This window comes from Columba livia, chromosome 4 (genome assembly GCF_036013475.1).
Source record: "Columba livia isolate bColLiv1 breed racing homer chromosome 4, bColLiv1.pat.W.v2, whole genome shotgun sequence".
Taxonomy (NCBI): domain Eukaryota; kingdom Metazoa; phylum Chordata; class Aves; order Columbiformes; family Columbidae; genus Columba; species Columba livia.
In genome coordinates, this window is record NC_088605.1 from 45758449 (window position 1) to 45775179 (window position 16731).

At 38.0% G+C, this 16731-nt stretch overlaps 1 protein-coding gene across 3 annotated transcripts in view; it reads right to left on the reverse strand.

Annotated features, from left to right (window-relative positions):
* Nucleotides 1–3144: 3144 nt before the first annotated feature.
* LOC102087742 (uncharacterized) overlaps nt 3145–16731 on the reverse strand; it is a 61562-nt gene continuing 47975 nt past the window's right edge. For 2 of the 3 annotated variants that reach the window (XM_065061485.1, XM_065061484.1), the window contains exons 17-20: nt 12461–12544; nt 10785–10905; nt 5757–5847; nt 3145–4682 (exon numbers count right to left, since the gene is read on the reverse strand). In XM_065061485.1, coding sequence (XP_064917557.1) covers nt 4608–4682; nt 5757–5847; nt 10785–10905; nt 12461–12544 — 371 coding nt within the window. In that variant the 3' untranslated portion in view covers nt 3145–4607. Of the gene's footprint in view, nt 4683–5756; nt 5848–10784; nt 10906–11810; nt 11851–12460; nt 12545–16731 lie in introns of those variants that run through there. The other variant, XR_010472295.1, reaches the window with a different exon arrangement.

The following is a 16731-nucleotide window of genomic DNA, read 5'->3' on the forward strand; positions in this document are numbered from 1 at the left end:
ACACGATGCCATGTACAAAGAAGGGAAGGCAAAAAGAGGAGCGCTAGTGTGCAACAGCTTGGCGCCTCTCCACAGGCAAACCGTGCTGAAACACCAAGTTATTTTTTCCCTCCTCAGTCACTTGAAGCCTGAGAGCCTATGGATCAAGAGTAAGATTGCTAGACCACCCTCGAGCTGTAGAACCCCTTTAGTCACACCAACAAACAAGAGAAAAGGTTCACCATCCCTTTTCTTTCCATCAAGGAACAGCTATGTTATTAATAAAAAGGCAAAGGGGGGTGTGAAAGACCCCACAGGTGAGAGCCTGCTACCACCACGGACGCTGAACCAAGGTTCAGGCAGGATCTTGTGCACAGGAAAGATAAGGCTTATCGATGACTCAAAGTAAATTTTCCACATCTCAGTGAAGAAAGTATTTCAGGGCAGCCAGTTACCTTACTGCTTCCCGACAAGAAAAGACGGCTAGTGTTGCCCTCCTGTTTCTTCCTGCTCGGAGCAGAGAGAGCAGCTTCATGGGGAACTGAATATTATTGTCACGTTGCTTCATCTGCAAAGAGAGATGCCCACAGTAACCTCTTGTTTGGTCACTGATTACAGGCCAGAGCCCCAGGACTTCTTACCAGAGTGATCAGGCACTTGGCATTTTCTCTGGAGAGTCTTAGACAAATTTTTACGCAACAGAGGCTTAGCCCTCTTGAGCCCCCACTTCAAATCGCATCACTTACAAAAGAGAAAATACCCTGTAGATGTGGATCATGATGCTGGTAGGAGCCCTGTGGATTAGCCACCAGCTACACATAATTATGTAATTAAACCAGCATCTTTTCAAACCCAGATGTTTAAATATATTTCGAAAGTTTGAAGCTTTTGCTTATGCTTACTAGTAAATAAAAACAGGGCAAGGGGGAAGCTTTTCCTCATTTTAAACTAGTGAATTATTTTTAAAAGGACAGGGGGGAAAGATTAAAACCCCTCACTGTGATAAATGGTCTCACCCATTTGGCGATGGTCACAGCAGCAGTGAGAACACTGTGCCACAGCCAGAAGAGTAAAGACTCTACAGAAAGTCCTAGCACAGAAAGGTTCCTGTCACCCTCCTGTGAGGATAAGCAGGAGGGTGACATCCAAAGACCCCCTGCCCCCATTCTTCCTGCCAAGAGAATGTCCGTATGATCTTTGTTGAAATAGGTTAGAGATGCTTTCATCCCACCGTTGATTTCCCTCCCCTGCTCAACGGAAGGTAGAGAAATTCAGCTGAACTCCCTGGCAGAAACAGACATTTCCCAATGTGATCTTTTACTTTAAGGCATCCTTTGTTTGCTTTCTTAATGCCAGTTAGCTTTAATCCCCAAATCACCAGGGTCCATTTCAAGTGAATCCGGAAAGGAAACCAAGATGAAACCAAAGAAGAAGAACTGCCACAAGGAGGAGACTCAAAGTCTTATGGCATGGGAGGGTTTCAAAGAAGTAAGGTGAGAGGTGAGGCATTTCGTCAGTTCAATTTCCACATACCTGAGGCACTAAGGAGTCTCCTCTTTGGCCTCTCTCACAACCACTCGCTCACTTTCAGGTCCGGAAACCCCAATGGAACAAGCACAAAAGGCATCATACATCAGACAGGCCTGTGAGACAGCATCACTCCTCCAGCCAACGCACAGACCCAGTGGCAGCAACTGAAACCTGCCCAAGTAATTGCTTTGCCGCTACCTTGCGACTGTCCTGCGTGTTAGTGCGTGCAAAGTGCTTAATACAACGTATTAAAGTCATTTTGGAATGAAACCATCCAGATCCTTGAAGAGCAATCGGGAATCCAACATTTTCTGCTTTCAGACCTTAAGGGCTGCACTTTCAACCTGCCAAGATACAGCACAAAATTTAAAAGGTATATTTAAAATTGTTTTTCTTCTGATTTGAGGGGGAACCCCCCCCCTCCCATATTTTAGTGGAAAAATGGCTTCATTGGAGATGGCTAAATTGAAAATATACTTTGTGCCTCCGTCTGGCACATCCTTTATCTTGAGTCAATTCTGTATAATAACTTTTGTACCTTTAATACACAAGTTGCAGTGGGAAAATCACTTTGAAATATTAAATAGTAAACACTGAGAAAGTATTTGTTTGGACTGTTAGCTGCTATAGAATAATTTTATTAGAAAACCCAGGATTTATTTCTGAGAGTTAGGTGAGACGCAGTCAGAAATCTGCGAGACCTAAGAGCACACAGCCTTTGTTTTGTAGTGCAGATGAGCCACAGCACAAAAACTTCCCAGGTAAGAGCCGGTTTCCATTACACTGAAACTCTTATATTAGATGGAACCTTATTTTATACACTAGGCATTACTATCTCCATCCTGACCTCACAGCTAACACAGTAGGGAAAAAGCAGGAAAGAAAGGCAATTAGAAGGCTAAGTTCTTGCCTATATGAGGAACAGCTCTGCTGTAATAAGCAGGCAAAATGCATTTTTCAACTGACTGAAGTTAAATCGTAGCTGATTTCATACATGCTCACCTTCAAGTACAATTTACATTTTACCAAACCTTCCTCAGTTACTCAACCTCTACCACAGATGAAGAAATAAATGCAGCTTTAACAAGCTTTCGGGTCATCTGGGGTTGCTGGAGCAAGTAGAGGTTCATGAATTCAAAACATGTTAAGGAGGTTAAACAGAATAAAATCTCTGGATAGGGATTTTTGGAGGCTACACTTTGTGAGAAAAGTATCTGAAAAGTAATGCCACTTAGTTTAAGCTGGTACACTGAAAGAAATGATGGATAGAAAGCACGTTTGTGAAGGATGGTCTCACAGCATCCGAAAGGGCAATTCCAGAGATAAAAAAATAACGCCTTTGTATTCCCATATCCAATCCATTTGAACACTGTACCGTTGTTTTCAGCAGATTACAGGTCCCATTGTAGAGCTGTAAATGACCAGCCCTCTAGAAAATGGTATCACTTACTTTTTCAGTCTTTGTATTTAACAAAGAGTAGGGACAGAAGAGACAAAATCTGAAGGAAGAAGGGAACCAGCACAACAATGCACAAAATTGCAGGCAAGTGAAACAACCCCAAAACAAAGAACCTTCGAACTAAGTATCACTCTCTTCCAGCAGAAGAAGCAACAGAAATGACTAAAACACATTGATACTTCATAAATGTTCACTTTTATTCAAAAAATATTGCATACACATTTACAGAGTCACTTAAGCAGTGTATTGAGTGAACTGCAAGTATTTACTGTAGCCTTTTTATCCTTGTAGGTTTGCTACTGAGGTCTATCACTTTTTCATTTCCTCTCAATACCTTTGTCTGTTTTGCTAAACTAACAGGCTTTCAAATTATTAACAAGAGTTTTATAATGAAGAATGACTTAAACATAATAGAACCAGCATGCCATTTTCCCTTTGAGGTTAATAAGTTGGATATTTTTTCTGCAATGAATATTAGCTAATTTTTTACAACTAGATTGAATCAAGCAGTATACACAGACAGTACTTACACCCGCTAAGACAATAATATGCTTAGATGTATAAAGTGTTCACTTACGATACCTTCAAGTCGAACGAACAAAACCACAGAAAAGGTGGGAACAATTCATTGTATCATCCTCATTAGTAAGCAAGAGGCTAGGAAATTCATAATAGTGGTAGCACAGATTGAGACTTAGGAACAACTAACAGTTTTGGTGACAATTACAAAATAATTATTTTCAGCATTTTATCTGATATTAGTAATGTGTCATTTTGTCAGCACTAAACAATTAATACAATCTCCCCAAGATAAAGATTCATTTCTGAATATGAAATGCCTGAACATGCAGAGTGATATTTATATGGCTTCTGCAGAGGAAATACAGACAGTTATGAGGACAGGAGAGAGTGGAAATTCTGGCCTAATCTTCAAATTTATTCCTATGCCAAAACATATGACTTAGTAGTCAGTACTTTCAACTGATGGGTTAATTAGTAAGAGATGTTGGAAACTGTAATAATGAAGTATGTCATTAACTGGACAAAGTGCTAGAAGTTGGGTGGATCACCACCAAAGGTCAGCATTTACTACCAGCGACTCTATAACATTAACAATTATTACTTTATTGTCCAACAGGGAAAACTGTTTCCCAGTACCAGGCAGTGCTGACTTCATACCGATGCACAGCAGGTTACCCAGCATCGCTCTATGCACAGGACGGACAGAGCTGACAGGAGCTCAACTACATCAGTCCATTTTATTTTTTCAAATGAAGACTGAGAGAAGGAAAAGGGAGATGGACTGAACAGGAAGTAATTTTCATCTTGGAACAAAGATTATCTTGTCTTACAATTAAATGTTATGTTGGAATTTGATTAATTCTATTTTACAGGAAATAAATTAATTCTTCATCCAATGTAGTAACTATACAGGAAATGTTATCAGTCACAGACAAAGCTATTAGTCTGGTATTACTCAAAACATTTGCTAATCTCTGCCATACAGTTAAGCCTCTGATAACTGTCACTAATTTCTACTCTTTAAAAAAAAAAAAAATCTCACCCAAGAAGCCAGTTCTTGTTTATAACATGTTTTTATATACCACTCAGTGTTAAAAGCCTGTGTATTAGACACCTGTTACTCTATCAGTGATTTCAAATCAGGAACATTTTTAATCTGGAAATCCAAGAGCATCTGTCCAAGTGCTTTGCCCTGTAAGAAAAAAAAAACCCAAACCAACATTTCATTTTACTATCTAAATATACTACCTTTGTAAATTAAGTTTTTAAAAATAGTTTAATAAGGATTTTTTTCCTATAATTAGTGTAGGAATTCAGTATGTTTCTAAAGTTTTATGGTTATTTATCTCTACATATACTCAAGCCTTGGCCTGTAGGTTATCCAAAGTTTTATTTACCTTTTCCATTTATTTGGCTTTCTCACTTGTGAATCAATGTAATTAAATAAGGAAAACATACGGTTGAGTTTTCAAACATCTAACCATGATCAGATTGAATAGTTTCTTCAATTTATTTGAAATCTAGTGCTAGAATCAATTTATTTTGGGTTCAGTTCTGCCACCTGATTCATACACAGCATGATCTTATTTTGTGAACAGTCTTCTTCACTATGCTGAGATTATTTGTACATGTAAGCATTTCTCAGCCTGTGTGCTGTAGCCGCATAATTGCCACATTAAGGGACCTTGTCTTCAGGTTTAGACATTTCAAATATTTAATACTCAAATTGTACACTCGCAAAAACCATTAGTTTCAGATTCACATAATGTGATCAACACACAAGATCTCCTATCCCTCTGTTTTTCTTCTTCCAGATTTATATTAATTTTCAGTATTTTAACTGTACGAGTCATAGGTTAAGAAAAAGAAGTTGCTGTACAGTTAATTTTCCTAAATGTACTAGGAAAAACTCAATCAGAATTGTCTAGTAAATCTGCATTCTCCAAAACATGACAGCCCTTCTGAGAAGCTAATTTTGCTGGTGCATCTAAAAACACAGGCAGCACACCATAAAGAGCATAACTGATTTGAGGACTCTCTTAATAGCTTCTTGTAAACATCTTTTTCACCAAATACTCTAAATTAACTTTCTACTTCCCCATGTTGTTTTCAAACCTTAAACCATTAAGCAGATAATGTATATTTTAACAGGAAATTAAAAGGAACTAAAGAGTCAAAATCAAAAGTTTACAGTTGGCTATAAAAGGAGTGAGTAGTACATAGTTATAGAAGATAACTACATTGAAATAAATGCTTTGATACATGCCTGTGGGTCACTTCTTAGGGATGCTAGGCCACCACCACCAAGGGAATTCTTCAGAACAAAATTTAATCCATGGATTCCTGGCAACTCATACCTGTAAAATAAAAACTAGATATTACTTCTCACAAGATTTTGAAAGAAACACTTGTACAGAATACCAAAACAAAAGACACCAAACAAAACAAACAAAAAACCAACCAACCCAACACCTTCACGCTTGTGATAGCATCACTTACTGCTGAGTCAAGCCTAAAAGCTAACTGAACACTAACCCATGGCCTTCTTGTTTCTTCCCCATACTCCAAATCAACAGTCTTTAACAGTTTCAAAGTTGGATCATAAAGTAACCACATTCCTCTTATTCGACTGCAAAACTCATTAATTTCTAATGAGGTTGTTTTCTACATACTTTTTTTCTTAAGAGTTAAAGCACCATAAGCAACAGGTTCAAGATCCAACATGAACTCAGAGAGCACAGTGGGCAGAGGGAAGTATTTTTAGTATTTCCTAGTTCTGATAATGAAAAATAGTATCACTTCATCCCTTGAACTCACTTTTGCTAACAAAGTCCACCAGCTAATTGGGAAGGTACACTCTTCATTACTGAGAGATAACTATGAGTCACTGGATCAAAATCTTATGACCAACTGTGGATAATTTTATAACAAATGAAAAGTAGAGCTACATTTCAATTCTTTCTTGGAGCCATGTGCATTGTTCAGATAAAATTTTATTTTAGTCTGACAGACATATTTTTCTGCTCCATTACCACTGTAAGCATTTTTCCATCCTTGCTTTTGACTGGTACAGTTCCAGTTTGGAAACATTTGTAGAAGTTTGGAAAATGGCTGTTTTCCCTAATGAAGTTGTTTCAAATTCCATAAATAGATCTATAGCATATTTCCATTTGCCTCTCCTTGCACAATTTTTCAGTGTTTTGTCATCTTCCTTGTATTCTTATTTATTCTTGGTTTTGCTTGCCTTCAATATTTTCTTTGTCTAATGTCATGATAGCTTTCATTTTTTCTGTAAGAAAGGATTTAGTCAGAACATCAGTAAGACATGAGGAACGACAGAGAAAGACGGTATCCCACTCTTGCTCCATCTCCAGATGTTTGATGGCTGCAGTTTAAATCATGCTTCCTCTACCACCACCTATTTTCCTTTAGTCATCTATGTGACTTTCATCTGTTTGGGAAGGATTCTTCAAATCTGTCTTAAACAGCTGTAATTTCTTGCAGCGCTCTTGTACTGCCCATTTTGTCACTTTAAGGTTTCACTTTTTTACCACCTTTTCAACACTGTGAAAATTATGGCTGTTGCTGATATTTACAGCCCTGTATGCCCTTGTATCTTGGGCATATGGCCTTTAATGGAAGGAGATGTGGCCAGCCCACGATTCTGGTGAGCAGCCTGGCAAATGTTTTAGTTCTCATTATGCTCTTGCAAGCAGAGGTCATGGAGTATCTGCACTTGTCTCCCAGGAAAAGGAGTTTTCACCATTCCTTCTACTCTTTCGTTACCACACTCTACTGTTAACATTATTAGTTGTTATTAAGAAGAAAATTGGTGTTAGCATTCTGTTGACCTCCCTTGAAAACTAGTTGCTAGGCAACATTATCACACTTAAAGACAAATCCATTGGTAAGGCAGGAATGTTTGATTAATCCAACAGTGCTCTAACAGACAATAGGAATATGAATGATAAAGCAATTTCCACAACAAGTCATCTACATAATTTACTACATTTAATAGCATAATCAATCACATAGCAGATCAGAGGACTCCACAAAATTTTCAACTATGAAACTCAATATAAATTGCCAATAACTATGTATCATGAGAACTAGAAGTCTACCAAAGCACTGCACCGTAAATTTTACTCTGAAAAACTGGTAAAGACTTCCAGGCAGCAAGTGATTTCACGATTGGCAGGTATCTCCACAAGAACTAGACTAATGGAATATGTATTCCAAAAGCTATTAATAACACCTCAGCTCTCAAATGAAGTTTAATGAAAAAAAAGTCAATCATTTAAACAAATCAGGAGAGAAGTTGAAAAGCAGACAAAAGCTGAAGCAAATGAAAAAAAGAGTGGAAGAATTTTGTTTCACTTTCTGCAGTGATTCTGCAGAGAGAGTATGTAATAAAAGCAACAGATTTTAATTTGGAACGTCACAGAATGGCACTTGCACTTCAAGTACTTTGAGGAAATATTTACAGTGAGATACTCTAGCTAAACCGAGATTACAAAATAATATACAGAGGTCAGCATTTTCAATATTTTAAGTCCTGTTTGAAGCATCTGAGCATCCAAAATATTTCTGCATAAAAAATGCACTCCCACAGTAAAACAAAACAAAACAAAACACTGTAACCACCATCATAGTCTTAAAGCAGCAAGAGTAGATCAACCAAAATGTTGGTATGCATTTACCCAGCATAATTAAACAATTTAAGTTTAATTAACTGAGGGCTAAAGGAAGAAAATACTACCTAATTGTACAACTCAATCAAAACCTTTAAGAGCTGCTGTTAAAAAGCACAGAAAACAAATAAACCCTTCAAAGAATACTAAGTCTGTGACAGAAACCAATAAAACAAGGAAAATTCACTGTTCTAGCTGAACTCCTATGATGATGCACAATGGGGTGCCGGCTTAACTACTTCTTTTGAAGTGCTTGCCGTACATATTCAAAGAAGTCAGGTTTTTCCGGTGAATTTCCTGCTAAAATGCATGGAAATTATAATGGTACAAATAATGTTTAGTGCATTTAAATAAAAAGATAGGATTCCTCCCATCAGTGAACTCAGTTCATAGGCTAAAAGAGATGTCTGCATATGAGATATACTGTAGAGAGAAGTATTTTTTCCCCTCATAATAAATATACATACATACATATATACAAAAAACCCCAGCAATCTAGAAGCACCAGTATCCACATTTCTTGTTCTTCAGCTCTTAGTAAAAATATCCCACAAGAAGAAATGAGCTGTAATATTTTTACGCCTGAGCAATGAAATGCTCTCAAAGCATAAATAAGATAACTGTATTTCAGAACATGAAACCGACCAGTTGTCACAGGGTAATTTTACTATCCTTCTTAAATGACTGACCCACTAAATGACAAGTCCTTATTCCGTATCTTATCAGAAGTCAATTGTATACAAAACACCACACAAATAACCTAGTATAAATACCACAGAGGGCAGAATGGATAACGGAAAAAAAATAATTGTATCTTCCACATGCAGTACGGTCCAGCTACTCATCTTACAACTGCATTGATGCTATTTTTAATGGTGGTACCAGTGAAAATTCAAGAGACTGACATCTCTTTCTAAACTTTGAGCAATTTCTCTCTGAATGCTGCTAACTCTCCCTCACCCTCACTTAATTGCTCTGACCTTCCATGGTGAGCTTGTGCATCACTCCTATGCCGAAGAAGAATTGTGATTAACTGTTAAGAATGTGCTCTACATGGGGGGAATGATACCACACGGGTTTGAAGTTTTGGGGTACGAGGGGAAGATTTGAAAGACCATGTTTTGTTACTATGTTACCTGAAAATCTGTAAGTTTGAGTTCTCACTGTTCTCTACCAAAAATAATCCTACCTTTTCTCTGTTTAGTACGCCTATTTAATAGTTTTAATGAAAAAGAATGAGAGGCGACTGGGCTGACAATCTTTGTAGTGAGGCAAAGCCATGGTTGGTGTTAGTAGCAAAACTAATACATGATTTTTAACTACTCACATTTTAAATAAAGGAAATTAAGGAAAATGAAAGAGTAAGACAGCTCTTTTTATGGCAGCGAAAACTAAAAATAAACAAGTAATTTAAAAAGAAACTATAGAATCTGAAGCACATGAGCCTAATCCTTATAATCCTAAATATTTCCACAAAAGGATTTACTTTTTTTCCCCAGAAGTTTTTCAGTTCACTCACAGAGCTCCATTATCACATCATTAAAGGAAGCCAAACCCAGGAACAGATAATCTAATTAATCAAAATAAATTGGCTTCATCCAGACACAGCAAATTTCAACCCTTATTTATGAACATAAACAGCATTAAAGAACCCAATAAATCAATTTCTAGAAGTATCATTAGGAGGCGTGACTTTTTTTATTTCTTCCCTTCTCTGCTCTGTTTCAGAGGAAATTAAATTACATTTCTTAATATCAGAATTTTTTAGACACACAGATTTGTTAGCACTTATGAAACAGTGTGTGAGATCTGCACTGAGCCGCTTATGAAGACAAAGAACAGCACTTACAACTCAAAAAGCAGGAGTTAAAATAATTTCAAGTTTGCCCTGAGCTTTGAGCCGCACCTTTCTGAATCAAGCTCTTAGAACAAAAAGACAACAGTTCATCCTTATTTTTTAAATGGTGGTGGTTTTTTTTTTTCCCTTTAAATTCTGTCTTGATGCATGTGCTGAAAAACTGGGTGAGAGCAGGGTACTCAAAGGAATACGTTAGAGAAAGTGACTGAACTTCTTGCTGAGACAGTGATAGGATGAGGCATGTTTTTGATGGGAGATGAGGAAAGTTTGGGCTCCAGTCCATACTGGCTGTGTGCATGTCTTTGAGGTTGTGTTTTAGGGACTTCAGACTCCCAGTTCTGAAGCTCTGAGGCTTGGGAAGCTTCAGTTACTAAGCCTTCTGCAGTCCAAATGCTTCAAAAACACTGGGAAGATACATTTCTCAGAGTAGAAGTTATTTCTATTTTGTAGAGACTTTGTTCTGTACTGAGCAAAACAAACAAACAGCCCCAACGCTAATATGCTAATTCTGAACATTCAAATGTTTTCACTGAACGGATTCACTACCTTTGACCACCTTCAGGAGATGTACAAGTTCATGTTCTTTTTCAATGACTGTTGCTCAAGTTGTTATTAAAAAAGTAGAAAAAGATACATAAAAAATACTGAATACAGTACACACAGGTTTGCAATTTTTATGTTAACATACTTTCAATACCATCAGGTATCTACCATATAACTATGGACTGAGCAGCAAGCTACTCACCTTGTGACTAGTTCTTCATGTTTTTCTCGCTCTAGAAGGTGCTGGAAGTAATCTTCCAAGGCTTGAGCAGTTAAAGTCTTCTTTAGGTATGGATAGTAGAGGGGATGCCGTGCTATCACACCTGTTAGGTATAACAGTTGTTAGTTGAAATAGAAGCTATATTTGTATTTATCCTTTCAAAACTGGTTTGAGATCCTCCTCTTAAACTGTACATATGGATCCACTTTAATGAGCTCCTGAATGAAAAAGCTATGGTATGACAGCGTTCCCTCTGTCAGCAGAGAGACAGTGTGGAGCATGACATGAAAGAATGCTCCCAGACTAAGTGATTATTGGACTTTTTCTGGTTGCCACTGAAAGATACCTAAAGAACAATAACATCATTGCAACAAACAACCCAAATGCAGTTCTCTTCCTTTAAATGGCTTGCTTTAAATGACATGTAATTGCAATTAACCCTAACAAGGCATGATCAGCAGCTGAAGGTTTGGTCCTTGCCCCACTCCTTGCATAAGATCCTGACGTGTAAGAAATGACAATTACATTTTTATAGCTGAATATATGCTTTCATAAGCTTCAGGTAACTTCAGGCCAAAGCTGACATTCCACAGCAGGATCAGCAAAGCAGATTTGTGTCAGAGGGATCTTTTTATCTGTGGACTTCAAACCTAATTTAGTCTTAGAGGTCAAGTTTGTCATTACTGTTGTTGTTCCTTAATAAAGCAATAGCAACTTTGTATCTGAGGGAGTTCATTAGCTATACATCATGCATGCTTTGGCAATGCTACATTGCAACATTGGTCAACCATAGGGAAAAAAACTATTAAAAAAATCAACCAACCAACAAAAAAAACAAACCAAACCAAAACAAAAAACAAACAAACAAACAAACAAAAATCAACATTCTTTCATTCTTCAACCCAAAAACCAGTTCCACAAACAAGAACACTAAATTCCTAAATATACATGAACAAAATTCATCAGTTTTCACATGACAGCTAATAGCAAATCAAATCCCAAACGCACCTTTAATTCATACTGAGCTTTGAACACCAGACTCTCTCATCTTCCAACAAGTAAGAGAGCCAATTGTTGCATGCAGAAGTAAGGAACAGAAGGAATTATTAAACAATGCAGGAAGCAGCACAATCAATATAAAGAAACTGCACACTGAAATACACCATTTGGATTAACAATATGATAAAAACATTCTCTTACATGCAAGCATAACTTTGGTATTTCCTAACACTGCCAATGTTTCAGCCATGTATATAAAATTAACGTATAGAAATATTATATATGATCAGACATCCAAGAGATTATGTTACATAACACGCACATGAGGGACTGGTGACTAATGTGTAAAGGAAACCTTAAAAAGGCATTTCTTAATTTTGAGGAGCTTGACTTTGCAACCTTAAACAAAGATCTTTCTTTGTAGTATGACATGCAATTATTTTTTCTTAGTACCTCAGACTTCAACAGCTGCCTAACAGAAAACTACAGGTATTTCATTAGTAAAATCCTTGTTTTATATGGATTATTTTGTTTCAGCAGACTATTAAAAATAATCAAATTATGTGAGAGATTAAAAAAAAAAATAAAAAGAGCACTAGATATATAACTCTTGTTTGCAAGTCTTGCATCACTTCAGAAAGCAAGAAAAAAACAAATACCTATGTTTGCAGAGTTGCCTTTGTCTCCACTTCTAGTATAGGCAAGATCTTCTAAGCGATAAGTATGTGGACCACTTGGCAGATCTATAGAATAAAAAAAAAATGAATACATTTTAATGATAGCTACAGGTAACAGTATATTTTTTAAAAGTAACTGTCATTTTATGTCCACAGAAAACAGTCACAATTTAAAATTCCTTTTTCAAGAGAACATGTGTCTCTCAATTTTATATGCACTATTAGAAGTTAGTTATTCAGCTGCACAAAAGAAACTCAAGGTTTGTTTTTCAAATTACTCATTTTGTAAATATCTTAGTACTACATAAGAAAAGGTAATAAATGGTCATAAATGCATGCTCTATAGGAAGCCAATCCTAATTTTTTACTTGTCTGTTTCTAAATATTGGACTTCCAAGCCTTTAGGAACAAAAAGATTGTTGCACTTCACTGAGTAAAGTTCTTAGTAAGTATTATTTTTATCCACTGACATATCAAAAAAAGCAAATCCACCCCTGCTCAAATCCAGAAATTCAATGTTGTGAGATCCGTGCAGTTTATACACAAGGTTTGATGGTTAAGTTATGCAGCACAGACCTCTTGCAACCATCGATTACCGAAGGCAGTAGTAGGCTGTCACCATCTATTATAGTTTCTGTTCCCCAAACTGAGAGATGAAGCGCTCACTTTGCCAGTGAGTTTTAGTTATTTGCTGATAGCAGCATAATACTCAAATTTGAAGCACAGGTTATATCCCAGTTTTTAGGCAGTGAGAATTAAGTAATTTCCAGCCAGTTTTGCTTCTGATCCAACTTCCCTAAGGCTGTATCAGCTCTCCTGGCATCCCTGGCTGTTCAGTCCCCACACCTCTAAGACCCATCTACACCCTGGAGCCACAGGTAGACTTCTCAGCCTTCAGCTGCCCTCCTCTGTCCCCTCTCTTTCTCACCCCCTGCAGACAAGTGGCAGATCTCCCCCCACCTCTGCTCCCCAGATACCAGCAGGGGGAACATTCAGAGCAGGGAAGGGACTTTCTGTCACAGCTTCTGGTGCAACAACTGCTGGTGGCAGCCACAGTAAGCAACTGAAAAATGCCCTATATATATATATATATATATATATATATATATATATATATACATACATACACACACACACACTTCTGTAAAACAGTTCTGCCATGGGCATGTACTTGTCACAGAAAATTTCAGTCTAACGTGTTAACAACTGTTGAACTTAAAAGAAGAAAAAATCAATTATGTTGGACAAACTTCATATTGCGAGACACAATGAAATTTGAAAATGCATCAGTATCTTTTCTGTATTGTTACTGCATCTGCTGAGGATAACAAACTATTGCCCTGTTTTTGTGATTTTGTTTTTAATTTTAAGGAGTAAGAGACCCAATGCTAAAGATGTTATGCTATAAATGCTGGCCAAAGGCAGACTGTATTAAGAAGCTTAACTATATCAATTTAAACTCACCCTCAAGAAACAAATTAATGTTTAAATTATACTTGAAACCAAAATTAACACTGTGGTAAGTCCAAGGATGATTTAAGCTCAACTGCACCTACTATTAAGATATGCACTCCATGAACTGTGTCAGGTGATCAGGTAAACACAGCCACAGCCAAATCATCATTACCTTGAACTCCTTCCTGCCCACAGAGAATTGCTGATTCCTCAGACAGGAGCCAGACTCACCTAAAGAGCTTTAGCAAAGCTGGGTAAGAAAGAAACTGTGTCTACGTCCTGCTGGCTGCAGTATTCACTGTCCCTATCAGAAAGGGAGGCAGCAGTGTATGGCAGTGGCAGCTGAGCAGATCCCAAAAATTCATTTGAGTACGGGGTGGGAGATACTGTGGATGACAAAAATGCCTCACTACAACATGACACGTAGTTTGTATAGTGTATCTTAGTTCATAGTACTTACTTGGCTGAAACACATCAAGCAACACAAGAGTAGCTTTGCTGGCGTATGAGTGGCAATAACAGGGAGAACAATAATGAACAACTGAGGGCTGACTGCAGCAACCTCTTCTACTGGCACAGCTGGATCAGGAGAACATCTACCCGCACCCCAAACAATGTCCCAGTGTTAAACTGCTTTGACTAAGACCTAAACTTTCATAACATGTAGTCTGCTCAAAGATGAGCTGAAAGTGATTACAGTTTACAGAATCACAGAATTGACTGGGTTGTAAAAGACCTCAGAGATCATCGAGTCCAACCCTTGGTCCAACTCTAGTCCGTTTACTAGATCATGGCACTAAGTGCCATGTCCAATCTCAGCTTAAAAACCTCCAGGGATGGCGAGTCCACTACCTCCCTGGGCAGGCCATTCCAATGCCTGACCACTCTCTCTGTAAAGAATTTCTTTCTAATATCCAGCCTAAATTTCCCCTGGCAGAGTTTAAGCCCATTCCCCCTTGTCCTATTGCTAACTGCCTGGGAGAAGAGACCAATCCCCACCTGGCTATAACTTCCCTTCAGGTAGTTCTAGAGAGTGATGAGGTCACCTCTAAGCCTACTCTTCTCCAGACTAAACAACACCAGCTCCCTCAGCCTCTCCTCATAGGTCTTATGTTCAAGGCCCTTCACCAGTCGTGTTGCTCTTCTCTGGACCCGCTCCAGCACTTCAATATCCTTCCTGAACTGAGGGGCCCAGAACTGAACACAATACTCCAGGTGTGGCCTCACCAATGCAGAGCACAGGGGAAGGATCACTTCCCTTGTCCTGCTGACCACGCTGTTTTTGATACAGGACAGGATACCGTTGGCCTTCTTGGCCACCTGGGCACACTGTTGGCTCATGTTGAGCTTCCTGTCAATTAGTACCCCCAGGTCCCTTTCTGTCTGACTGCTCTCCAGCCACTCTGTGCCCAGCCTGTAGCGCTGCAGGGGGTTGTTGTGACCAAAGTGCAGCACCCGGCACTTGGCCTTGTTGAACTTCATCCCATTGGAATCAGCCCATTTTTCCAGTCTATCCAGATCCCTCTGCAGAGCCCTCCTGCCTTCCAGCAGGTCGACACTCCCTCCCAACTTGGTGTCATCAGGAAATTTGCTGATGATGGTCTCAGTCCCCTCATCTAGCACAACAGTTCTTCAACAGTACTAAGTCACAATACCATGAAATTTGAAATGGTGAAAGCATACAATTAAAGAGTTGACGCAGGAGGTGTGTTTTGAGCTTGATGCTCAGAGTCCTTTCCATGTTCACTTCCATGAAAAAATGCAATCAAAAATGTGCCATGAAACTTGGCAGAAAATACTGAAGGGTGTATTTATTTAATTGGGGAATATTATTTTTGATTAAACATCTCAGTTGAGAGAGGATCTGAAAAAGTCCAGCTAAAGCTCATTGCTTGTTTTGGACAAGACTACCACACTTCATACACCACAGAAATCACATTATTTTTAATAATACCATTCAATACAGAATTCAAGAAAAAAATGTAGTGCTTCTTCAAAGGCTGAAGTATGACAATGTTTAAATTGTATAAGCTGTAGAAGTCTTTTCTCCACCAGACATTTTACACAGTCTTTGACAGTCTCCCTTTAAATAGAACCAGCTCAAGACAGTGTTCTGGTGTTCTCATTTATTATTACTCTAATTGATTTATCTTTCATGATCTGTTTATCAGGAAATTGTTTTCATTTAATAAACATCTTAAACAAATCTACGAAAGAATTTCCTTCAAAGCTAAGGCAAATGGTAAATTCAAATGCCACCCTCCCAGAACCACATTTAGCAGCATTTTTGAAATCCATTTTCGCATATTTCTCTTATCTATTCAAAGACAACTAACAGTCCCTCACACTTGAGATAACCATGAAACTAAGAGAAATACTTCTCTCCTTACTAAATGCTGACAGAAAATGTTTTAGCAGAAGTTACTCCCTTTACAGCCTAACTCATTTTCTAGTTCTCCTCCATGCTGTCCATTCATTAAGCCACATTAGTAGGTAAGTCTTCAGTCACATAGAGAAAACATTTCTATTTAGAACTAAGGGCAAAAGTTGAGAGATTCTTCCCAGGGAAAACAATCAGAGGAGCTCTGCTGTCCCTCAAATGTGGGGTTTTGCCTTAATAAAGCCTGAAGAATTCAGTACTTAAATGCTGATGTCAGTCACCTTAGAAAGTTTTCTCAAAGGATAAATGGCAACAGGGAGTCTAATAGCTTTTTGTTTCTCCAGTATTTAGCATTGTAGTCACCTTGGAAAAAAAAATACCAGGACCTTTGCTAACCCCTTTATTAAACAGAACAATT